The 25,417-nt window shown below is 38.6% G+C and overlaps 1 protein-coding gene across 2 annotated transcripts; it reads right to left on the bottom strand.

Moving 5' to 3' along the window:
• Positions 1-2,058: 2,058 nt before the first annotated feature.
• On the bottom strand, positions 2,059-25,417 carry LOC113947443 (sodium-dependent neutral amino acid transporter B(0)AT1-like). 2 transcript variants are annotated; one of them, XM_027644007.1, is made up of 12 exons: positions 25,346-25,417; positions 16,440-16,580; positions 14,779-14,916; positions 13,546-13,727; positions 12,700-12,810; positions 11,833-11,945; positions 9,403-9,531; positions 8,485-8,641; positions 7,702-7,906; positions 6,942-7,101; positions 3,872-4,034; positions 2,059-2,741 (listed from the first exon to the last, which is right to left on the bottom strand). In XM_027644007.1, the coding sequence occupies exons 2-12, from the start codon at positions 16,570-16,572 to the stop codon at positions 2,535-2,537; spliced, it is 1,698 nt and encodes a 565-aa protein (XP_027499808.1). In that variant the 5' UTR covers positions 16,573-16,580; positions 25,346-25,417; the 3' UTR covers positions 2,059-2,534. The 2 variants fall into 2 exon arrangements, with proteins under 2 accessions (XP_027499808.1, XP_027499807.1); XM_027644006.1 differs by lacking the exon at positions 25,346-25,417 and adding an exon at positions 24,667-25,039.

A 25,417-nucleotide genomic window follows, 5' to 3' on the forward strand; every position in this document is an offset into this window, starting at 1 on the left:
GGGAATATGTTGTTAATGGGTAACTTGGGATCAAACAGGTTTTTATTTTCTGTTCTCCTTCTGTTCTTAGAATCTGTCAGAGAAGTGTGACACTGAATATAATTAAAAAGAAACCTTTACAACAGACTAATTAAAACTGTAAAATACTGGTAAAAATCTGTGAATAAAATGTTGCCATTTCCTTTACTAGTTTGCTAATAGAAGTAAATGAATGAAGGCACCTTTGCAAATTCAAAAAGTCAATTAGGGAGAAAAGCAAGAAAAATTAGACCTTGCATGTTCAGACATAAGAATTTGGTTCATTTTTACAGTAGCTGCTAGAAGTTTCACTTCCCACTTCTCAATGAGTCCCCATTGACTACTTTTATTGTTCATTAAATAGTTATTCACGAATGCAAGAGCTGAATACTTTTCTTCAATTGAAAGTATGTGAGAATATTTTTCTGTTTTCTTTCAGTTATACCAAAATTTTGATAGTTTGCAAGCTGAATCAGTTCATTCCACACTAAACAGAGCAGCCAGTCTGCTTGCTTTGTTCAGTAAATCAACACTTTGTGGCTGGATTACCCTCCTGAAATGGGAAGAGTATCTAAGTGAAGGTGAATTGTTTCCTCCAAAATAAAAGCCCTGCTCTGCAGCTAAGCACAAAATATGGCCAGGTTGCAGATTATGCAACCAGAAGCCAGTTTCAGATCTAGGCTACACGAGTCTTCCCAGGCTGATACAGCTCATTCTGCTTGCAGCTCTGCAAATATCCAGATCCATAGATGGAGCAACTCAACTTACCAGTCTCTTATCAAGATTGTCTCACAGGCCACACGAGTCTGTGTATGCAGTGAGGCTTGGTAGCACTTACACAGCATCAGTGCTGCCATGGCACCCACCACCATCGCCCTGGCCACTGCTGTACTTCCAGTCAGGAATGTGCCTCATGCTGTACTTGGGCCCTTCTAGCAAAATGCTGAATTCCACACCTGACACCTGCAGCCAGACACTTAAACTCAGTTTTATCCGTTTGTGGTGGCTAACCTTTTTATCAGCAGAAAAATCTGACAAAAAATGTTTTTCCCATTAAATAATATCTTTCAATAGTTTAAATAATTACTCGCATTCAAGTAACTAAAAAAAAGGAAATTGGAATGGAAATTATTTTGATCATTCAAATCCTCTGAAACAGGTTGCCCAGAGAAGTTGTGGATGCCCTATTCCTGAAACTGTTCAAGGCCAAGCTGGAGGGGGTTTGGAGCAACCTGGTCTAGTGGAAGGTGTTCCTGCCTGTGGCAGAGGGGTGGAAGTGGATGATTTTAAGGTCTCTTCCAAACTAAACCATTGGTTGTATGATTCCATAAAGTACACATGCAATGTCTCTTACTTTACTCTCTATTTAGAACAGATATACTACTCTAAAGATACATTCTATAGTAAATATACCTGAAGTATACCTATTTCTTTTAAGAGTGTTTCGATTATAATCTGTGTCAGGGTGTAAATTGGATCCATTCTTGTTTTAGAATGTGGGTATAGGGATTGCTGCAAGGGATTGCTGCAAATGTGTTGCAGCAATGTGTTACATGGACAGCTGGATGAAAAGGACCACCTGGTAACAGGGGACATGTATACTCTCTGCTTCTGGCACTCAGCCCATGTGCTCAACAGTGCCCCTTTCTGTCTCAGGTGGCCATATGAGGAGTGGGACTTCTCACTGAGCTCCTCTGAGCCACATGGAAGTAAGAAGCTTGAAATAGTTGTAAGGTAAGTGTGCCTGTGTGTGTGTGCTTGTGTGTGTACATGAACCAGAGCCACCCACCTTGATTGTGACAGATGAGGGCAAGAACCTTTGCACCATTTGGGTACCGTGGCTCTCCCATCAGCCTGGACCTCCCAGGCAAGTGGTCCCTTGCTCAGGGATGCCAGAGAAGGCAGATTTTGCTGTTTCCTGAACTGCTGCTGCCCTATGGCAAGTTTCCCTCTGCTGTCGTCAGCAGAAGCATCACTATCTGCTGGGAACTTGAAAGTAATTTATAAAATACATAGAATTCTAAACAAATCAAGGTGTCATTCTCATACTTAGAAATGTTTTTATTAAATATTTTAAACTTCTGTATGAGACAAATAATATTGGTGGCTTTGTGCAACACAGTGGCATGTAAAACAAAAACAATTTAATGTGCAAGAGAATACAGTATTAAGTTACCCCTCATATTAGCCACTGACCAGAATGACTGCACATGGAAGAGTCACTTAGAGAATTGCAAGCACAGTGCTTCCCCAAGCAGAGGTTATGAAAGCCCGTTTCAAACAATCTGGCTTCAAAACCAGAAGGAGGACAAACTATTTGGTCTGGTGACCCAATCACTTACAAATGTCACCATTTGCTTCCAGGACATCAACTCTTCACAGTGCATTGCATTGCTAAGTAAATGTTTACCTGGAAACAACACAGTTACCCTTTTATGAAAACTCCCGATTCTTAAAATTTTTTTCTTTTACTTTCCTCACTGTCAAAGCTTCCTTCCACATTTTAAAAAGTGGATTTATGATGAATACTTCAAGTTTCCATTAATGGAAATCTCAGATGTAGCAATAAGGCCTGCACGGTCATTTTTTTTCTCACAGCGATTTCTGATGGCTTTGTAGATGGCAAAAGTAGGGATGGTCAAACTAGGCACTCCGGCAAGGACCACAATAACAGCATACACCCAAGGGGGATATTCGAGCTTCTTCGTTTTGGGGAACTCCTCCTGAAAGAGCAAACAATCAAGATGTAGAAAGTTGTGAAGAGTAAATACATGGGACACATTCAATAATTCGCATTCAATAATTCAATGGAACAACAATGTAATTGGAACAGTAGCTGGCCACAATGGCACAACAATTTGCCAATTCCACAGCAGCTTTCAGATCAAGGGTTTCCAGTCTCAGCTGTTTTGGAACTATTTTTACCTAAAATTGATGGAAAGAAGATGACATGAAGGAAGCAAGTTTGATGGTCAAACAGCCTTTGGGTGGGAAGGCTGAAATCAAAGGGTGAAGGAGAGTTGAAACTTTATTAAGAAGGAAGTGAGGTTGTCAAGGAGGAGAGACGAAAGCATTCCCATTTCCCCATCTTCTTTTCTCTCCCTTTCTGTGTCTGCCCTAAGAAAATTAAAATTATCTTTACAAATTAAGTGTGCGGCATGACTGTTTCTGCTTTGAAGATGGTGACTGGTATAAGGTCATAGAACAGAAAGCAGAGCTAGACAGGCAGAGAAAAGGTGGGTTGACCAAGACAATGATGGGACTCACATTTTTTCTAATACTCCTTTCTCTGTACCACATACAGCTTTTTGTTTTGCAAGGGAAGGAAAGGAAAAGTAGGTAACTTATTGCTGCAATCATAAGCTAAATCAAATGAAAACATTTGGAAGAGGAAAGGAGATATCTGAATATTCATATTAATTTCTTCTGTCAGTGATGAGTAACCAGCACTACTGCTGTTCTGTGATTTTAAATGCAAGCAGAAAGAAATGCCATATCAAAGGCTTCAAAAATTTGGTCCTTTGTCAACGTGGAAAGGTTGTGACATTTCCAGATCTTCTATAATCCCTGCTGGGGAACTGATATCTGTTTCAGACCTGCATGAAAACTGGACAAGTGTTTTGGTTTTATCCGCTTCGGAAAAGCTATTCAGGTATCATTATATATCAGTTGCAGGTATTACAGCTGAATTTAGGACTTATTTTTCTAAGTGTTATTTTTTAATATTACTTTTTCTCATAGTATGTTTCAATTAGAAAAGTGTTTCAGGTGGGAGATGAATATATCTGATCAAGACTTTTACATTAAAGAAGAATACATAATTATTAAAAACTATTTTGGTTTATATACTTACATAGTTAGGGTCCCAAACACTGTAAAACAGTTCTTTGCTGACATTCACCACAAGATAAAAGATGAAGATAACTAACATAATGAGAGGACTAATTAGTCTCCAGGTAATCTGCCAGAAAATATTGGGCTTGTGTCCAGTCATGAACTCAATATCCCTGTTAAACCTAGAAACAAAAACAGGAAGTTCAGGACTGTAAAAACTGGTGAGGATCAAAGAGTGCCTGCTCATAAACAGAAAAGTCCAAACTACCCCTAGCTGTGTGTCAGGGATTGAAATGGTTAATGATTTATGCATTCTAGGAGACTCTTGCAGAATTTTGACTTTTGCATTATACCTCGGATGGATAGTTGGGCCTGTCCCTCCCTCCAGTGAAGAACCAAGTTTGCAGGCTTTTGACTGTTGCATTATACCTCTGATGGCCCATCAAAGCCTATCCCTTCCTCTGCCAATCTAAAAAGGCAGGAACCAGACCAGACACAAAAAAACCCCTCTGCACAGGGCCCAGGGATAGGTTGAAGGCTCGAGGCATGGCCCGTGACGCTAACCATGGATATAATAACTCATAACTTTTTGGACTGTGGGGGCTTCCCTCCTTCACCCCCAGCAGATCAAGGCCACCACTTCAACTGACAGACATGGAAGCTGCAACTACCAAGTTTCATCACTGGACCCCATGGGCGGTGACTATATACATCTGTCCATTCTCAGCTTTTCTTTCCCTTACTCTCCCTTAGCCTTATCCTGTCTTTCCTGTCTCTCCCTTATGTATTTCCCCCCAGGGGTTATCCCTATGATATATAATATAGATGACAACACCCAAAATGCTAACATACCTGTTAAAACAAAATTGTTAAAATAAACCCTACCTATATATGTTTTCAGACACCGATTATTCAGTGTCATTTCACTCTAATCCACCTCAAGGGAATTATTGATAAGAACCTGGGTTACTCCCCTCCCCTTTTTCTGGGGCGGGTCGTAACACTGTGCTTCCCAGGACTTTGCTAATGTCAATGCGAAACTGGAATTGTCAACAACATCAGGAGTTAAATCTGAGTAGTTCAATTTAAGCACATATAATTACAAGTCAGGAAAATTATTTTGGGAAATGTACTATCTTCTAGAAGTCTGTGAGGCATATGCAAAATAGTTTCAACAGGTAAGAGTCAATGCAGATGAACTTTCCCTAAAACATATTGTTGTATTGCTTCACAACTTCTTGGTAAGTGTCTCGTTGCTGTATAAATTAAAAGGAATGACACAATATTAAAAAAGAACAAAAGCATATTGAGTAATTTTACTAATTAGATTCTGTACATAATATTAGCTTAATTTGGATTTCTACCAGTTTTCTCAGGTTGAGTACTGAAACAATATTTAACTTCCCACATTATCAAGAACATCTAAAAATGTATTATTTGGACTATTCAAAGAATGTGCAGTGGACAATGGGGAAAAATACTTCTACAAGAAGAAACAATTCCTGCATTGAGAGTGATACTATCTGCATCAGTCCTGCACCAATTTATGACTTCCCCATAAGATGCAACACCTTGTGCACACACTTCTTAAAAAGTAGTTAGTTTGGAAGTTTGGGGTTCTACTCTTAGTCCTCTTGTCTGGCTTTCCCGTGTATCTTGTGGGGATAAGCCTGAGGGGGCTATTCACTTGGTCCTTCAGCTATGAACAACACACTGAATTCAGCAAAGCCTCAAATAAATTTGTTTCATCTTTTCATCCCTAACTTCTTAGATCTAGGTATCCTAAAATGATATGGAGCCCCACATCCCGACTTCAGGGCATGTCCAGGTGTAGTTCCTGTGAGTGCCATGGATAACACACGTTATCCTTCAAGCAAGAGATCTATCTTTTTACCAATGCCCCTTTCTCAGAAAAAGGTCACAGAAACTCATCTGGAGCATTTCTGGGCAGCTCCAATAAGCTCTGTTCTCAAAGAGGGCTACAGTGATGTGTACTGGCCAGGAACATTAAAGTTTGGTGTGAAGCTCTGTTCTGAATGAACCCCCACCCCTTTTTAAAGTCAGCCTACATTTGTGTCCTGGGAATAGTTTTAATTTTACTTTGTAAAGTGTTCTGAGATCTTAAAGGTAAGGAAAAGTGGTCAACACAGACTTTTCTGTCCTTAACAAATTAAAATAAGCCTTCTTTCTCAAGGATACTCTGTCTAATTTATCCAAGCTGATTCATGCCGACTCAGGTAATATAAATCTTTAAGTATGGGAAGACTGACCACAAGGGCATTCACCCCATTGCCAGGAGTGAATCACCTATGGGTGATTGAATTCCCCGTGCCCTTTTTCATATTTCTTACATATTAATTATAAACATAAAGATGTTGAAATTTGATTTATTACATCTCTGGAAAGTTAAGAGGATAATTACTCACTGCTACAACTGATAAAGTCCTGAGTCTATCAGCTAAGAATGTAGTCTTGGATTTGCATCCTGCTGTAAAACAGTATCTGCAGCCTGTATTGGACAGTATCATTTAGCATTCGCTGTAAACACTCATGGGATATACCTCTGTTTTAAACTTTGAGCTCAGTGCACTTGTACTTTGTTTCTGCTAACTAAATATTTAATATAATTATCCTGAAGAAGAGTTATTGTAAATATCACCATATTTAAAATGTAAGTGAGCTACAGCAGCTCTTATGTAACTTGCAAACACCCACATTCTGATGCCTACTTTAAATATAAATTATTTGCACTCATATTATTACACTCTAGTGCACTTATTAATGCCTAATATTTTCTTACAATATCTTAGTCATATGTTTATTTGAGCTGGTTGCTAAAGAGCATTATTTATTATAATGTATTAATAAAGTGGAGAAGTTTCTGGTACAAATTCCTAATTAATATTTTTTCTTTTTGTTGAGAACTATTTAACAAAGCTAAAACATATAAGAAAGCCTAAACTACAGTTGCATTATCTCAGTGATTTCTATAACAGAAATGCTATGCACGGAGATGCAGCAAGACTGTAGTTATGCAACTAATCACTTTATACACTGCTATCTAATAATGTTTAAGCTGTATTTCATACCTGTCTATTCCATAAATGTAGACGACTGCAAACATCTCACAAAATGCAATTATCAGCAAGGGAATAGAGCCAGCATAACCGTCAAATAGAGTCAGCCAGTAATTACCAGAATTCAGCACAAAAATAAAAGCTATCAAATAACACACCAAACAAATGAGACCTGTGGGGAAAAAAAACAAAACAACAAAACAACAGGATACTTAGGCAAAGAAAGTAAAAGCAAAAAGAAAATAACAACAACAACAATAATAATAATAATGTATTTTCCCAGTAATTATAAAGTTTAATAAGTAATTCTTGCAGCCTGAAGGTCACCACTTTATTTTTTAATGGCACTCTGAGAAGGCCTGCTTCTATGCAGGTAAAATGGCAAAACTGTCCTAACATTGCACAGGTGGGAGATGCTACAAACAGAAGGGGAGAAAGCTGAGGAGGGACAACAGGTCTTCTTCCTCCTTCTTGGTGGGACACTGTTGCTCTGAGAGAAAACCTGCCCGGGTGAAGGACTCCAGCTTCCCAATGGAGGAGATGGACAGTCATCATGAGCAAGCTGATGGGCAAGCCAAAGGGCGAACAGCTGCCTGCAGGCTCAAAAGGAACCTCTCAGGAGCTGCCCCACTGGGGGACATGAGAAAGTCTTCAGTAGGTTGTCTGGGTGTCTTAGGACCATTCCAGATCAGAAAGTAGATGGGTGGTGAGTTGTTTTTTCAGCATAAAAGCTGTTCCCTGGGGAAGTCACTTGTCTTTAAAAGGCACTTACCAGTAACAACTTCCTTAGGCACTCTGGAGGGTATAATCTTAAGATCTTGTAAAGGTACAAGCACACCTTCTATATTTCCAAACATAGATGACAAACCCAAGCAGAAAAGCATGATGAAGAAGAGAATGGACCACAAAGGTGAGATGGGCATTTTGGTGATAGCTTCAGTGAAGACAATAAAGGCTAAGCCAGTTCCTTCAGCTCCCTGTGGAAGATTGAAGCTCCTTAACATCATGCAGCACTTAAATTTTTATTGGCATTCATTAGACTTGATGTATGCTACACATACCGTAGTACTTACACTTTTTGTTTCCACAAAGACCTCCTAATGCAGGGATATATTTACTGTAATATAATACAAAATCTATTTAATATTCTTTTTTATGGAATTTCATGGACATCTATTTTCATCTGTAACTCACCACCTTTTTAACCTCTCTCTGGGTGTCTCTTCCCCAGTCATCTTGTCCCACCACAGCTGTAACCAGCTAGTTTCAGAGAAAGACCTGCTGCTATTTTGCCAGCTACCTGAGGCCAGCCTAGAACACTGTGACAGACCATCGATACTTTTCAGGAGAATTAAATAGTTTATCTCTTCACAAGAAAAAGGGGGCAAACAAAAGTAATTCTTCAGTCCAAGAGCATTCCAAGCCAACTGTAATCCATCAGCAGAAATATAAAAAACCCCAATAACCTCAGAAAAAAAAACATTTTGCAATTAAATAATTACTACGCATTCATACCATATTTAAGGTATCAATATGAGTTGGGTGTTAAACTTACATCATTCAGGAAAGTTTCCAGATCACAGGTTTCAAACTTCAGGCTTGCAAAAGTTGCCGGATCAGTCATGTTACACAGCTGCTGCATTTGTTCAAAATTATCTTGGGTTACATTACCTTCTGGCAAATCAAATGCATTCATCAGAGTAAGAATATTTCTGAAAAAGTGAAATGCAAGTAATTTGAAATTATTTATTTTTAAACATCCTCATTTTCATCATCAAGCAAGTTACTAAGAGCACATTATCAAGGTCAGATTTTGAAATTCCAGTAGATGTGCACATGCAAGTCTTTCTTTCTTCTTCCAAGGTAAGTCTGATGCTGTCTTTCATGGTAAAGATGATTACTAAATGGATGGACACTCTAGGAACCTGTGCAGGAATTAGGTGTCTATCTTTACATTGCAGACTGGGCACCAGTTCCCAGACTGGGCAGCTTCTGGGAATGTCTAAGTTGTCCGCAGTTACAAATCATGCACTTTTGTAGTTGAATGTGGAGGGTCTAGACTGGAACCCACATAGTCTTACAATTCCGGTTAGAAAAGAGTCTGGTTGCCCTGGTAAAATGAGGTAATTCTGATGAGACCTACGCATTTAAGCTTAGAGGAAACCTAAATACAGAGCTGACACAGGCCCCAGGGAATATTTCTTTCATGCCATATGTCAGCATGGGGAATAATGTCAATTATAGTTCCTTATGCAACATTTAAGTAGGAGATCAGGTGGCTCAAACAATTATCGCTTTCTAAGGGATTTATTCCATGATTCAAAATTTGTTAAGTAATGAGTAGTTCCAATACCATATGGGTCAAGCCCTACAATAATTCAGAAATGATAAATCCATTATAACCAGGTTAACAGAGCTGACTCAGCCAAACAAACACCTGCATATTCTGAGGGGGCTTTTTCTAATAACTTACGTGTCAAAACAGTCATCATATCTTTCTGTGGCTCTGAATCCAATGATGGAGTATATGACAGTTGCTGCATAGATGGAAGTGAAACCGTTGATCACTGAGACAATCACAGCATCTTTCTCACAGTTATTGCTGCAATTCAAAGAAAAAAAACCAATGGATTTCAAACACATTCCCAAACCAAATACTAAAACTGGCTACTAAGACTAAGAAAAGAGTAGCCTATGGACGCACAGGTACATCAGTGTACCTTCTAAGAGCAGACAAGTACTGCTGTTAAAGATAGATTTAGTAAATTAAAAATTGGTGTTTTAAACAATTTAATAGCTATGGCTTTGGGGTTTGGTTTTTTTTTTTTTTGGTGGTTTTTTACCCTTCAAATAATCCTATTCATAAGGAATAACTGCCTGAGTTGTTTTCATATCTGAGTCACAGGATGTAAAGTATGAGAGGCAAAAGAATATGTCTCCTCCTTTTCAAACTTGGCATGCATGTGTGCAGACACATATTGCCATGGGCTGTATCTGCATTGCTAGTGTATTCTGCTGCAAGGTGAAAGACTTGGATTTGAATTAGATAGCCAAAAAGGAAAAGTGAATGAAAGTTTCCATAGCACTTAGATATGGTGAAATTGCAGTAGCCAAGAGCACTTGGGACAGTATTGTTTGACTGTTGAACAAAAGATGGTTCAAAATATCCTGAAGTTTTGGAAACACAGTGGAACTATATGCTGATAAGGTTGGACAGAAAAGCTGCTTGTAGAAACTTCTCTGCTGCAGGTACTTCTTGCCAGCATGTCTGTGCTAAGACAAAAATTGCGGAGCTAGAAACAGACCTTCGTCTGAGGGACAAGATAAAACATCAACATTAAGTTAGTTTATGGTTTTATGAGAAGACTGTAAAACTGTAGATACTTTATTCCTTCTGGACAAAATAGGACTATTGAAATTAACTTGATGTTGTCTTATTTAATTTTCTGAACACCTTCAAGGTGTTCAGGACAAGCCTGTCCAGCCAAGACCTGTCACACTCTGTCCTTTACCCATTTATAGCATTGCAAATAGGTTTTTACCGGGTGTAGGGCATTGAATGAAAATTTCCTGCTGTAGTCTCATGTCTATTTTTGAATTGTAACATGAGAGTCTCAATGACAGACTTGATAAAAGCATTTATTCCTTTTAGAGAAAATAAGATGCTCAAGCTCCTTCTCATTATGAATTAGTGAATCCTTGATGGCATCGAAACCTTTTAGTATTTTCTGAGATTTTTATACTCCCAAACCACTGACACCCGGTCCAGCTGGTGCTAGACTGCAAGTGGTCCAACACCACAGTGTAACACTGTGAAATTTGCATGTTTTGGGGTTTTTTTTCCCTTACATTTCCTTGGGAGTATAATGACTTTCTGCAGTTTCCTCCTTAAGTCATGAATGATTGAGCATTGAAGAAGGATGGCCAGGTGCCAAACCCCTCTGTGTTGGTAAAGCAGGAGGACATTGTTCCTTTCCTTTGTGCCTTTTTGGAAAGATGAAGAACACTCTCAGTCCTGCTCCCCATGGTTGCGGGACACTGACTTGGACCTGAAGCAGGGCTTCATGCCTTGCACAGAGACTTTCAGGCACCAAAAATTCCAGATGATCTCTTCAAAAACATCTGAAATCAAGAGTGGAGGGAGGGAACTACTTTGGTAGCTGAAATTCTGCTGCGGTGTAATTGAACCCAAGCTAAAACTGAAACACAGATTTCTGAAAGCATGATCAAACCACATACCCAAAATATAATTCAGAGACATTTATCAAAAATATTAGGTTTAGAGAATGTCACACAGTTTGCCTTTCAAGAGGACAGACAGTGCTGAAGGAATAGCAGGCACCAAGAAGCATTGGTGGCTTCTCCAGTATTTTGTGAGACAGAGTGTAGAATATAGCACTGCATCATACTTTACAGGATGGGTCAGTCCCTGGATGATGGGAGTTCACACTACCTGGCCTCACTAATCATATATAAAGGCACTGAATTTGAATTTTGAAACTAGATATATCTTCTCATCTCAAAGCTAAGGATTTAAACTGTTCTGTGTGAGTTGCTTTGAAATGTGTGTACTATCATCCTACTCTGACAACACTGAGACCAAGGTCATCACCGTGCACTGAGCACTCCCACAGAGGAAACTTCTGCTCATCAGCTGGGGGTGGATAGTCAGTCCCCTTCTTTCTATCCTGCACCACTACATCTTTCTATAGGAAGTCAGCCAGCACTGGGACCTGAAGTCTTATCTCAGGAGAGTTAGGATCAGTCAGAGGAGATACATCTTACACATCTGAGGGGATGTTGTCCCAGTTCCAAGTAGCATAACAATAGGGCAAAAGTAGAGATGTTTCATTTGGAAGAATGAAATATTCATATAAAATTTGGCTTTTGCCTGGCTACTTACTGAACAGAGTTGTAACTGGAGAATGAAATGAGGCCTCCAAATGCCAGGGAGAAAGAATAAAACACCTGAGCACCCGCATCCAGCCATGTCAGTGGGTTCGCCAGCTCAGTGACCTGAAGCATCAGACATACAGCTTTAAGCATATCCAATATTGCTATTTAAACTGAGTATGAGACATTCAAAACAATCATTAAAACAAGAATATTAACCATGCAAAACTCACTGGATTTCAACAGGTACGTCAATACTTTTGTCAAACTTACCTTTTTCTTCCGAAAGAAAAACCTATCTGTAGTTTTTATACAAGTATTTTGAAAATTGATTAAAAAATTACTTTGCACAGCTGACAGCTGCCATGTCTGTTTTCAGAAAAGGTGTTTAATATTTAGCACTAATAATAATCATTCAGGGGTCTGCTCATGGAAAATGAAACCCCTTTTAATTTTGTTCAAAAACTGTTGTATAGTTAAACCATTCTTTTTGGTCTTTTGTCCATGTAGCCATTAGATTAGTTCTACTCCCAAATACAAGATTTATGCTTTAATTTTAGACCTGTTTGTAATTAGAATACAGGAAAAGAAATCAAGTTACATAATGGTAACCCAGTTTCTCTGTGATGACCCTTCAATTTTTTATAACAGATTTTGATGGAGGATGGAGAGTGAGAAAGATAGAGAGAAAATGTCTGTGTATATGTACACTTGTTCCATCCAATCCAAAGGGTTCGCCTCCCAGAATCAAGATTTTCAAGGTGTCTCAGGGATAGTTAAAAAAGCACCAGTGGAGAGAACTAATTTTCAGTTGGTTGTTAATTACAGAGAGAACTACATTGTGTTTCACTGATGGGCGAACCACGCAGCGACTTACATTAGGGGTGAAGAGATACACAATTCCATTGGTTGATCCTTTCAACGTCAAGCCACGGATTAGGAAAATGGTAAGCACAACATATGGAAGAGTTGAAGTTATATACACAGCCTGTACAAAAAGAATGTAAATAAAACACTCAAATAAAACAGAACATTTGAACAAAAATTGCATTGCAGGGAAGAGGAGAGTAAACAAGGTATGGTGATTAGCAATAAGGGCAAGTTTCAAGTGATTCACAATTAGCATATTATAGGAAGTGTTCAAATGAAACAGTATGTGTGGTATATTTTGACAACAAACATTTTTGCAGCAGTAGTGTTCTATTTAAGACAAGTTGTCTTTGTTGAAATTCAACTCAGGTCATTCAAAAGCAGTATCAAAAATATCTACACCCTGAGACCAGGCTGATGCAAGGATGCAAGGATGGACTCTTAGGGCTTTGCTGGGCAGCAGAACATTGGTCACTCTTTCAAGGAGATAATATTTAGGAGTAGCACAAACCCAAATAAATCTGTATATGTACATTTTGAAGAGAATGGCATAACAAAAAGAGAGTCCCTTGGTCCTGCATTAAAGATTAATATTAATGTTAAGGTTATAATACCTAAAGAATGTTTTACTAAGACCTGTAAGGACAAGGAAGACAAACTGTTCACATAAATCAATCAGATTCCATTTCATTCATCTTCTTTCTTCAAAAAGCAGTCCCAGTGATGGCACACAAAGTTTTAGATATGCTTTTACTCAAGAAACAGTTTCTACAGTATTATTAGGTCTGTATAAATAAGGAATCACAACAGCATGATTAATATAATCTCATAAAAGACCTCCAAAATAACTTACCTTTCCTGTTGTTTCGATGCCTCTGATTGTGCACACATACAGTACACCCCATGCACACGTCAAACACAGCAAAAGCCACCACTGTATACTGCCAGAATCCTCAATGGAAGTGGAGATATTTAATGTTTCTCTGTACCAGAAGTAATCTACAGGAGAGCTCTTAGCACACTCTTCTACATAATCTGTAACAACAAAATGGTCGTCATTCTGTATGTCTTTTATTTACTTGGAAAAAAGCAAGCTAAACGATAAATATCAGTGATCTAAATTGTATCGCCTAATGCCAACTAATTTGTTATTGGCAGATTTCAGATTTTTAGAGGCTGGTTTCATGGTAAAATGAGAGATTCAAAAGAGAATTGTTTAACAGGGATTTTAATAAGGCAGCTTTTCCTCTCCCACACCTCCTTTCTCTCCCATACCTCCTTCAGATCATCAATATTTTGTCTTTCTGTTTTGTGGGACATCCTTTAAGGTCTTGTTAGCTCAAGTTGGATTCTCAGCTCCCTGCAATGTGCTGACCTGTGCAATATTCTGCCCTGGTCTTCCCTTAAATGAGGATTTTCATACTTATTCTGGGAGGAGAGGAGCAAAGTGCTCTGAACAGCTGTTCACTGACCCACTGGAAAAACCTGCTTCATACAGTTTCATGCAGGGCTGACTATGGAAAACCAAGCAGTCTCCACGGAGCATATTGAGGGATACAGGTGTTTCATATGAATTATGCAACTCCTTTTTTTCTTTCCTTTTCAGTATGCTAATGGAGGGCTGTTGGTGAAGAGATGAATGAAACATATTGCCTAAATCTGGAAAATCATAGAATCATAGAATCAGCTGGGTTGGAAGGGACCTCCGAGATCATCAAGTCCAACCCTTGATCCACTACCGCTGTGGTTGCTAGACCATGGCAATAAGTGCCACATCCAGTCTTATCTTAAAAATCTGAATGCTTATGTTAGACTTCCACTTTGTGAATATTCTGTGTACGAATACATCTGTCACAATCAACCATGCAGCTTCATATAAAAAGTCAAAGTTTGTCTGAAAGATTAAAAGTTGATCTCATTTTATGCAATGCGAATTTTTACAAAACGCAAGCATCAAAATATCACAATGTGCCTGACAGGACTGCCATGCCTTACTGCTGTCTTACAGAAAGAGGTTAAATTAGGGTAATTGTTAGAAACAGAAGTATGTGCTGTGCAACAAAATACTATATTTCATAAAATATACCTGTTCTGTTTTCATTGAGAGGACAGTTATTCCAAGGCAGGGGCTCTTGGAAGGAGTTGAAGAAATACCACATCACACAGGCAATAATAGTATTATAATATAAACCCACCAGGAAGGAAACAAACATTGATGCTATGCCTGAAAAAAATAAAATCAGAATACAATGTAAATTTCAACAGTCTTGTCTTCAACACATATCAAAGTATATGGTATAAGCCTCAACCATTCCCTCCTCCCCTCCTCACCCTAATTCTATGGTTTATAGCCTTTCCTCTCTCCTCTCTTTATTTTGGATGTAGGTTTAATCACTGTGAATTTTTTACCTAAAGTTTGGACAAATGAGTCCTATGCAGATGTATATCCTAAAACTGCTCTGAGACTGAAGCTGACTCCCACTTAGGACTCAACATTGTGAGCAGACTGACTATCTACAGACACCACGCAGTCCTGTTCACAGTCTTGCCAGCTGATATTGAAGGAGTTTGGGATGCTGGGTACATGTAAAGCTCAGCTGACTTGGGATTTGCCTAAATGAGACCAGATAGTCTTCTTCTTCCACAATGTCACTGCAGAGTTTGCTCAGCTGACTTGAGATTTTGCCTAAATGAGACCCAATAGTCTTCTTCTTCCACAGTGTCACTGCAGAGTTCAGCAAAGGGGGTGTTGTATAGGATGGATGGCTGCCAGGACGAACAGTCTGTGACAAGGTGCAGGTATCTCTCCTTCTCCACTTGTTCCCAAGTAATCAGCCTCTGGTGACTTTTCTGGCAGACAGTAAATGCTAATGATTAGCTCCTGAGAACTCTTAGGTTCTAAATAAACTTGAAAAATTCCTGATGCAATGAATAATTTTCTTTTGTAACTGATTTACAGATGTAGGGGGTGACGAAACAATTCTAACTGTCCGTGTTTCTTCCCTTTCAAGTGTGTGGTTGAGGTTGGCAGGGATCTCTGGAGGTCATGTGGTGCAATCCTCTTCTCAAGCAGGGCCACATAGAGCTGGCTGCCCAGTACCATGTCCAGGTAGACTTCTAATATCTCTGAGGCTGGAGACCCCACAACATCCCTGGGCAACCTGTGCCAGTGTTTTCACATTCTCAAAGTGTTTCCTGATGTTCATGTGGCACCTTCTGTGTTTTCTGTGTAATGAGGTATCTGTATAATTTCTTATGTTGTGTGCATAATGCTGCTTCTACTACAGTACCATACTCAGAAGTCTGGTACAGATGTGAAGAAGTATTTTCTGCAAAATACTGCTTCTGTGGCTTCTGGTACCTCTCAGAATCAAGAAGGTAACATTAGATGGAGCAGAGGTCCACCAGATAAATATTCAACTATTATTTATCCACACAACAGCTACAGAATAGTTTTTGGCACACTTAACAGCCAATATCAATAACACGGAAAATATCTCTGAGGCCTGAAACGGGTCTGAAATTAAAGACATGTTTTAACTGGGCCTGTAGTACTTAGGAACACAGACACAAAACTGTCATGACTAGTTTGATCTATCAATGAAGAGTCAGCAAGAAGGGAAAAGTAATAAATCTTGGAATCTCTCATGGCATGCCAGAATAAAATCTTGAAGATTTGCTCCACAGATGATAATTTCAGAGATTTGTTCTTTCTCAGGTGGCTTTTTGTATCCTCATCAGACTTACCAACTCCTTTCAGGGTAGGGTGGATAGAGCTCCATACGCCCACACTGCCTTTCCTCAGCCTTTGACCAATGGCAAACTCAAGATGAAGCAGGGGGATACCCTCCAGGACTAGCAAAATCAGGAAAGGGATCATGAAGGCTCCTGGAATGGATAAGAAAAGTAATGATTCTGATCAGTGAAGTGCTACAACAAAACACAAACATCAGGTTTGTGAGATGTTGATATAGTGAGTTGTAAGCATCATTGCGGAAACCCTTCTCTGTTCTCTGAGCAATGTTTCTGCCTGATTGCCCAAGCAGGGGACTTCATTACATATGTGGTTTCAGGTAGGAAGTTTTATTCTTCCCAGGGGACAAACGTAAACAGAAATTATATAGTCTCAAGGTTAAACTTCGAAAAAGTTTATTGCAAGTGGAGGAAAGGTAATTACTTTCCTGGAATGACTTCCTTTTTTTTCTTTTACCTGCAAAATTGCTTTTATGTTTGATTAGAAGAGATCTAAGTACAGGGTTCAAACATTGTTGATTATGAGAAAGCTGGTTACTATAGGACAAGTATTTTAAATAACTTTTTCCTGAGAAGGAAAAAGCAGAGATAACGTAGAACACCATACTGGACTACCAAAGTGCAGAATCAAATGCTTGAATATAGCTATTAATAGAACTATGTATTGCATATGTATTATATATAGCTAATAATAGAATTATGGTTACCTGTCATTGCAAAATGTCTTTAACTTCACAATTTAAATAGGAGTAAAAAATCTGAATGCATTAAAGAAATCGCAGACCAGTGTGTGAATGGTTCAGGTCTGGGAATTTCCTGACTTCTTCCTCGTATATGCTATGAAAATCAAATAGCAATTTAAAGAGGAAATTTGGAGTATGAAAACCATGCCAGAAGCTGAAATTTACTTCCTGATGATTCCAGGGTAGCAAGAAAGCTGGGAAGCCATTAGCACACAGCACACCTTTTCCACTTTCTTCCGTTCCTATTTTTATGTCTGTGCAAGGACCGTCATGGAGTCCCTTCATCTGACTGCTCTGTCATAGATATGTTATGCTTGAAGACTTCTTCTATAAAGGTACCTTTGTAAGTATCTTGAGGCCTCAGGAAATGCCCTAAGGCTGACAGAGCACTCTTGGCCCTTCCACTGCAGAGGGTAGTTCAATTCTGAGAGTCTTGCAGTGAATTTTACCCACTGTGCTGTTGACAGGGAGAGTTACGGTGTAGGGACTGTGCTGTTGCTGAACCTTGCTGTCTTGGAGAATAAGCCATGATGTCTACCCAGACTGGTAGAACTGTGTGAGCGGAGGTGTACTTTGCAGTTAAGGTTTGCAAGAAAGTCTCAAGCGCGAGAAAAATGAAGCCCAAATCAGAATATCAATCTGCCTGCTGTCTACTGAAAGCAAAAAGTTCAGACTACCTTTGAACGCTTTCTAATGCTGTGTTGGAAATGGTCTGATCTTTTCCCCCTTCTGCTAACAGAGATAGCAGCTATCAAAACATATTTTCTTTGAAAGCTATGATAAGAAACAAGTGGTTGTAGCTTGAATAGAATACAAAGGCTGTGTATTTCTTTACTCAACAAGATCTTTCACTAGGGAGATAATTTCTAATCAAGTCCTTAAGTGATCTTACTGTGACCTGATAAAAAAAAAAAAGTGACATCTCTCCATGAGGAGCACGTTACCAGAACTAACTGAAAATCCATTCTTAAGTTCCAAGAGATTATCTGAAATTACTAGAAGTTGAGTTTCAAAGGGTGACAAGGACTTATCCTCAGTGCAAATAAGGAGTATTTGAATAAGGTAGCTGTACAGATCCATCTTCTGGACTTAACTATTACTATTGCCAAAGAAGGGCTTCACCAGAGAGAAGTGAAATTGTGGTATGGCAGAGACCTATATGGCATCCAAAAGGGCAGGTAAAAGAAAAAGATCCAGATGAAGTAGTCATACAAACTCTTTAGGGAGTCTTTTAGAGAGAGAATGCTCTGGAACTTAAAAATGCTGGTATAAACACAATGATCATGTCCTTCTCTCATCTTACCCTCAGGAGAGCTCCTGGTCAGAGTGTGACAGGAAGGAAACTGTGTACCAGCCTAACATGGGGTTGGAGAACATGATGTATTTATGGCTGCCTGTAGTTCCTCACATTGACAAGTAACTTTGTCTTCGGAAAAGACCAGACATTCTGTGTATGGAGGTTGTCCTACCATGTAGGAAAGAAGCCATCAGGATTTAAGGGGGTGAAACACAACAGTGAGGGGGCACTCATTGCAAAAATCCTGATTTCTATGAAAGCAAGAATAAAACAGTTAGGAGAAGTGTTATTCAGAGAAAGAGGGTACAGTATTAGTAGTGAACAAACTATTTGAAGCCAAATCTACATGCACTGCTTATCTAACCAGATGAAGAGGGGCCTTCAGGTCCATACCAGAGCATGTTTCAGCACAGCTAAGCTAGTCCATAGAGACAAAACAGGACAAACCTTTAGAAACTGAAAGGACAGAGTGAGTTAGTTCCTTGCAGTGACTGAGTGTGACACAGTTTCAATGAGTCCCAGAACCTCTGCCAACACTGGGTAAGACCTTTGCATTGTCAACAATGGTACCAGGGCACAGGCAGATGAAGAGTCTACCACCATTTCTGGCATAGCTGCCTTTCAGCCACCAGTCAACAAAGTAAGGAGAGGGGGCTGCCCTGTTACATCTGACATTAGTAGCTCCTGCTATCTATAGTTTTGTAGAAGTCTCTGGAGTGGTGGGAAGAAAGAGGGAAGAACCTTGGTTTGGAAGTGAACTTAGTCCCTCAAAAACTGGAATATGCCCTATATGTTTCACAGGTTTGTGACATGAAAATATGTAGTCAGAAAGATATGAGTCAGAAACCCATTGCTTTAGCACTGACACCATTTGTAACAATATCTGAGCTAAGACCACAGTGCTAAATTTGAATTTGAAACTAGGAGAGTTCAGTTTCCTCAGAACTAGGGTGGATCACTATAATTGATTCTTTCTGACATTACAAAACAGCCACTTTTCTCCAAGGTGAAACATTACCAGCCTGAGGCTCCTAGATTTATCATGCTCCACATTAATGCAAGGCTTTTGTTCTTGCAAGGGCTATGAAAAGGGAATGTAGCTGAGATGTGAAAAGTGGGGAAGAAAACAAATAGAATACTGTTCTCCTTGGAGGTGATGTCTACATAATCCTTTTCCTGAAGTGGCAGACTGACACAGAAGAAAGAGAGGAATAGTCAGCAAAGTTTAGCAAACATCTCTGCAAATAACAATTCATAATGAGTTCCTCAGTCTGACTAACAAAAAGTATGTCCCAAGTCAGTTATTCTTCTGGCTTTCCTCTGAAACCTTTTCAGTTAGTCTATATTTTTACAATAATAGCTAGCTTTTAATGCCTGCAAGATGAACTACACTGATTTTAGTAAGAACTACACTTTTAGTAAGAAGGGGGGTTTTTTTGTTGCTAAACGACATGCTTTATAGAAGTCTGAGAATATTATGTCTGTACAGCTACCTTTGGCAAGTGGCTTCAATAAAATATATCTTTTCTAGTGCATTCATCGATCATTCAACCTGATGTCTGGTATCTCCCACAAAGGGTTCAGCATTTTGAGTAGCATTTTATGTATTCAAAACTGCTGATTTTGATTAGCAAACATTGAAAATGTCAATGAAAGACAAGTAAGTAACTATCATTACTTGAATTCCATAGGAGTAGAAAGCAAAAAGTGCAGTTGGCTGAGTTCATTATAATAGTGGCCACTTGATACCACGTTATTGTTTTTAGCAGACTTTATTGAAGTACCCAAAAAAATTAGACTTTGCAATAATGATTGTTTCAAAAAGTCTGGTATAGACAACATCAAAAAGATACCCCGTGGAGCAGGTGGGTCTCTGTCCACCCCTTTTGTTATCACAGACACGAGGTACATAATGTGCGTATAGACCTGCAGTGTAGAAACTATATCCACACACAAACAGACACAACAAAAGCATTTCTGGCTTGAACCATGTATATTGTGGTAGCTCTAACAAGGTAAAAATCCATGGTGTGCCATGTCAAAACTGGACGAATTACTAAAACTACTGGTATTTAGCTGTAGGAATATCGATATATTTTCAAGAGAAATAAAATGACAGTTCTCAATTATATACGACATTTTTTTCCCTTTCTTGGCTTCTTCTCTTTCTAGGGTTCAATTCTAACAGCCAGCTCAGAAATCCATCTCTGCTGTGTTTTCCCTTTCTCTCAATTTCTCCCCAATCTTTCCAAAAGAAGCTGTAATGGAAAAATAATAATAATAATTTGACTCAGCAAAGCTGCTATATTGCATCATAGAATCACTAAGGTTGGAAAAGACCTCTAAGATCATCGAATCTGACAATAATCGCAGTGTTCACCGCTAAACCATGTCCCCAAGGTGCCACATCCACATGACTTTAGAACACTTCTAGGTTCATATGGGACATAAAAAAATAAACCAATACTTTTGAAGCTGTCACAGTGTTATGAACCTAAAAAATAAACAAAATGATCTGAAAATAGATGTTGTACAGATGTATATAAATAATGATTAATATTTCAGTCTAAAAACCTTATAGTTGAGATATTAGATTCTCATCCTGTTTCAGTACTGTATTTCAGAACACATAGTATTTGGTTTGAGCGTCCATATAGCTATTACTCTCTCTTTAATCTAAGACCTTCTAATGTGAAATTGAAAAAACTATTATTGCTTGCACATAATTCCTCATGAAGGGAAGGCAGGCAGACTTCAGATAGAGGTGTTTTACCATATTATCATACTATTAGACCTCAACTGTAGTGAGGGTATCAGTGAGGGACTGCTAATGTCATTAGTGTCACTTCATTCAGTGTGGCACACACAGAGATAAGAAAGTTCTCTATCATGCAGAAGCGAGGTTTCCGTATGCAAGCTGTAGACTTAGAGACATTTTTTTTTTTAAATCAATGATTTAAACATTAAATATGCATCTTTTATATTATGGTCATAAGGGATGAAACAAAAATGCTCAACAGCTGACTAAATGACACGTTGTTCAATAAAGATTAAACAAAAGCTTTGTGCAATGTCAGAGACAGCTATTAAATGAAAGGAAATTTCAATCTCATTAAGCTGGTAAAAGCACTGAGGCAAACACCATACGTTTTACATTGTGTGCATATCGAACTCTAGTTCTCCTTAGGTAATGATGTATTTGACAACTTTCAAGCCATTAAAGGATAAAATGTGCTTTGCTCTACTAAATTTCACTGGGGTAAATATTCCATTTAAAAAAACACAAACTCAAAATCTATGACAAGAAAATAAGTAAATTATGTAAACACCATTCCTTTTTGTATATTTGGGTATCACAGTGTTAAAACACTATCACAGTATTGTGTTTAGGAAGAAGCAGCTCTTAAATGATTCCAGATTCAAGTTCAAACATCTGAAAATAAGAGTTACTTATAAACTCAGTGCTCCTAACTATCTTCACTACAGATAATTTTCAGGGAAAAAAATCCACCTTCTTTGAAGTCCAAGTACCACAAGGCTAAATTTTATACTTCACTGTGGTCCAATTATGTTTCATAAGGTATATAAAATTTGCAAACACCAGTTCACAAAGTGGACATCCAGCCTCATTTGGGAGTGTCCTTGGCTGAAATACTATCTACATCATTGCTACCAGACCTCACCCATGCTAAATGATCCAAGTGTTCATCCATACAACTCATATTCAAAAAGAAAGAAGATAGCAAAGTAAATCCTTAGAAATTAGAAACAATTTTCAGGAGATAGTCTTGCAACCTTGATTCAGCATGTACCTGGTGTCTGACCATGTGATCACACAGGACTTTTTCTCATCCTCTGTAGATATTTACTGCATGGGAAATAGCTTTTTTTTTTTTAATCTCTTGATGCACAGCCATAATCCATGATCATGCCAGGAACATAATCCCCATTTCCAGTGACAGAGCAGCAGCAGGAATTCCTGCTGCTCTGCACTCAGGATTCAGTGAAAACATATCTTGAAGACACAAAGTGTGAAGTCATACACCATCCAGGATAAAGGCACTAGACCTGCTGGGGGAAAACGGAGCTTCCACAGTGAACTCATGAGTGTGGTGTATTCTTTCTAAAGGATAACTTGGAAGAAGGTGCGTAATGTTGCAGTTTCCCCCTACTCTGTTACAGAGGCAAATCTGTGCTCCTGAGTGGGCCACACAAATGCAAAGATGAATAAATTATCTTGACCACCATGTTGAGGAGCAAAGACTAAGGCAAAACTCGTATAAAATATCTAGGAAATACGTGTTTCCAACTGGAGTTATGTGAAGCCAGGTAGAGGGAACACAACAGAGGTAGGATGTCATACACAATGACTTCCACAAGCATCCAATTCTGGAGTGGTTTTATGGTGTCACATGTTCAAATTCAAAGCCATCCATCCAAACATCAGCAAGAGTCTTTTTTATTTTTTTTCTGATCAAAGGGAGAAGCTTGAGAGAAGACACTGTAATGAGAGGATGACAGTGGTGGCAGGAGTTGAACTTAGACCTACCAAAAGAGTCTGAGACACACTGTACAGTAGAGAAGGAGAAGGGATTGCACAATATCTCTCCATCCTCACATATGATGACATTAAGGAATCCTTTCTAAGAAGTCACAGGAAGGCATTCCTGATAACTCTCGTGTATTGATATGAGTCACGGCATTTCGTGCTATGCAGAATAATTGATAAATAAGGTAGCAATTCTGGCTAGAAGGACACACATCTGTGTATTAGCCCTAAGTGCAGACCCAGCTACATAATTTCTTTGTTATTGCTCCCTTTCAAATTCTGCCTAAAATTTGAGTGAGAGAGTCCCAGGGAAACAAAAAAACCAGGGATAACTGTTGTTAGTGTTCCTGAAAAAGGACAAGCAATAGGATGATGAGAAAGGAAAATAATTGCTGTCAAAGGACATATTAAAACAGAGTACTGAAACACACACATAAGCAATTCATAAATCTTCACCGACATCAGTCAGAAAACCATGATCCATACCAAGTTCTTTGCATTTGTTGGATGTTTGTTTTTTAGCTGCATTTCACATGACCAGACCACAAGGGAAAGAAATACCAAAAAGCAGGAAAGTGCCTATAAGTCTACTGTGAAAAACAGAGCATCTCCACTTTCTGGAAACTCTAAACTCCAGTCCATGTTAGAAAAATCTTAATGTTAAAATCATCTCCTCTTGCAATGGAGTCACTGGTCATTACATGTCCCTGACTTCGTAGGAGCAACTTCCCACAGAACTCTCATTTGTCCCTACTCTAATTAGGAAGAGCAATTTTTAAACAACTCACCTTGTATATTTAATGAAAATTACTTTGAAATACTGTTCCTTAAGCCATTTTTTTCTTTCAAGATCAAACATTACAAGGGAATAAAAGATTTTTTTACACACATCCCAAACTGAAATGCAGACAACAACTAGACAGCAGAGAGAAAAGACTGTAGGAAAATGAGAAATTTATGTTGTTGTATAATGTTTAAGCAATGGTTCAGTTCAAAATCATCTTTTAAAACAAACAGCAAAACAGTGAAACAAAATTTTTAATATGGTCATTCAGACCTAACCTGAACCCTAAGGAGTCCCAGTAAATAACACATATTTGGATTTTAAATGACTTAGTTACAGCAACTTCTAAAAACATATTCTCAATGTTAACTACTTTCATGCTGTTACTCCTAGCACAAATTACACCCACACTGACCCTACAGGTGATACACAGATCAGTCCAAACCCAATGAAAACCCTATAATGAAAATATCAGTGGGGATCATGATCAGAATCATAGTGCCAATTAGTTAATTAATATTTTAAAATACACACTCTCTATATATGTACATAAAGTAACACTGGCTTTAGACTGAGAAAATATACTATGTACATAACAGTGCAAGACCGATTTGTTCAGTCCTGTGTCTGAAGCAAAAAACAGACCCTTCCTTTTCTTCCATCACTAACATGACTTCTGTGAGTGTTCATTACCTGTGAAAGGACCTTTTCCATTGTACAGTCTTCTAGAGAGAACATCACTGCCTTATAGGAACTGACCAGTTCTAAATATATTCTATTATTGGTTTCCCAAAAGAGAGAATAAACTTGGTTTATACCCAAAGTTACTTAAGATATTAAAGACATACCTCCTCCATGGCTCTGACAGAGATACGGGAACCTCCACACATTTCCTAAGCCCACACAAAACCCTATGCACGTCAGCATATACTGAGCCTTGTTATCCCATTTTGGTCTGGAGTCTGCCTCTTGTTTCTCAAGGACCTCAAGCTCAGCATGAGAAGGTATCCTGTCCTCCAGGCCAGGATTGGGCAACTTTAGCTTTACCATATTTTAAATTTCCTGACTGAAAACACTGCCACAGTGAGGAACAATGAAACAGGCAGCTAGTCAGAAACCTGCTCAAAAAGAGACCATCTATTTGCTGTCTTCAGCTATATATAGTGAACCTTTGGCACTAGATTTGTAAGTGCAGGCTTGTGGTAAAACGAAGCGTCAGCAAATCATTCGATTGACCAAGTCAGCTCTGACACTTATTAATGCTTTATCTGTCAAGGTTTTATGGAACAGCCTGTTCATCTAGTAGAAAACATGGATTTCAGCTAATGTAATTCAGGAGATAATTTGGCTATAAACTGTAATCGCCTATAAGGATATATAACATCCCTTGCCACTCCCTTGTTTAAACTCACTGAAATACATACATAGCCCTAGCAAATAAGAAGTAATAAGGTGCCCCTGGTCTAAGACCAAATATAGAAACTTTGTATCGTTTCTTATCAGGAAGATAAAGTGCTTGTGACTCACCATCACGTTCAGTTTCTCATAGCATTCACTTACAAAATCGTATGTTTCATGTTTCTCTGTAACAGACCCGAA

The sequence above is a fragment of the Corapipo altera genome, unplaced genomic scaffold (assembly GCF_003945725.1).
Source record: "Corapipo altera isolate COAL_440 unplaced genomic scaffold, ASM394572v1 24b, whole genome shotgun sequence".
NCBI lineage: Eukaryota > Metazoa > Chordata > Aves > Passeriformes > Pipridae > Corapipo > Corapipo altera.

Bases quoted from the DNA above. Each gene is read 5' to 3' on its own strand.
- LOC113947443 (XM_027644006.1), bottom strand. From the start codon at position 24,868: ATGGTAAAGCTAAAGTTGCCCAATCCTGGCCTGGAGGACAGGATACCT. The intron at 11,946-12,699 runs GTAAGTCGCTGC...CTGATGCTTCAG, and splicing joins TGTATCTCTTCACCCCTAAT to GTCACTGAGCTGGCGAACCC. The intron at 7,907-8,484 runs GTAAGTTTAACA...AATCTTCCACAG, and splicing joins TGGAAACTTTCCTGAATGAT to GGAGCTGAAGGAACTGGCTT.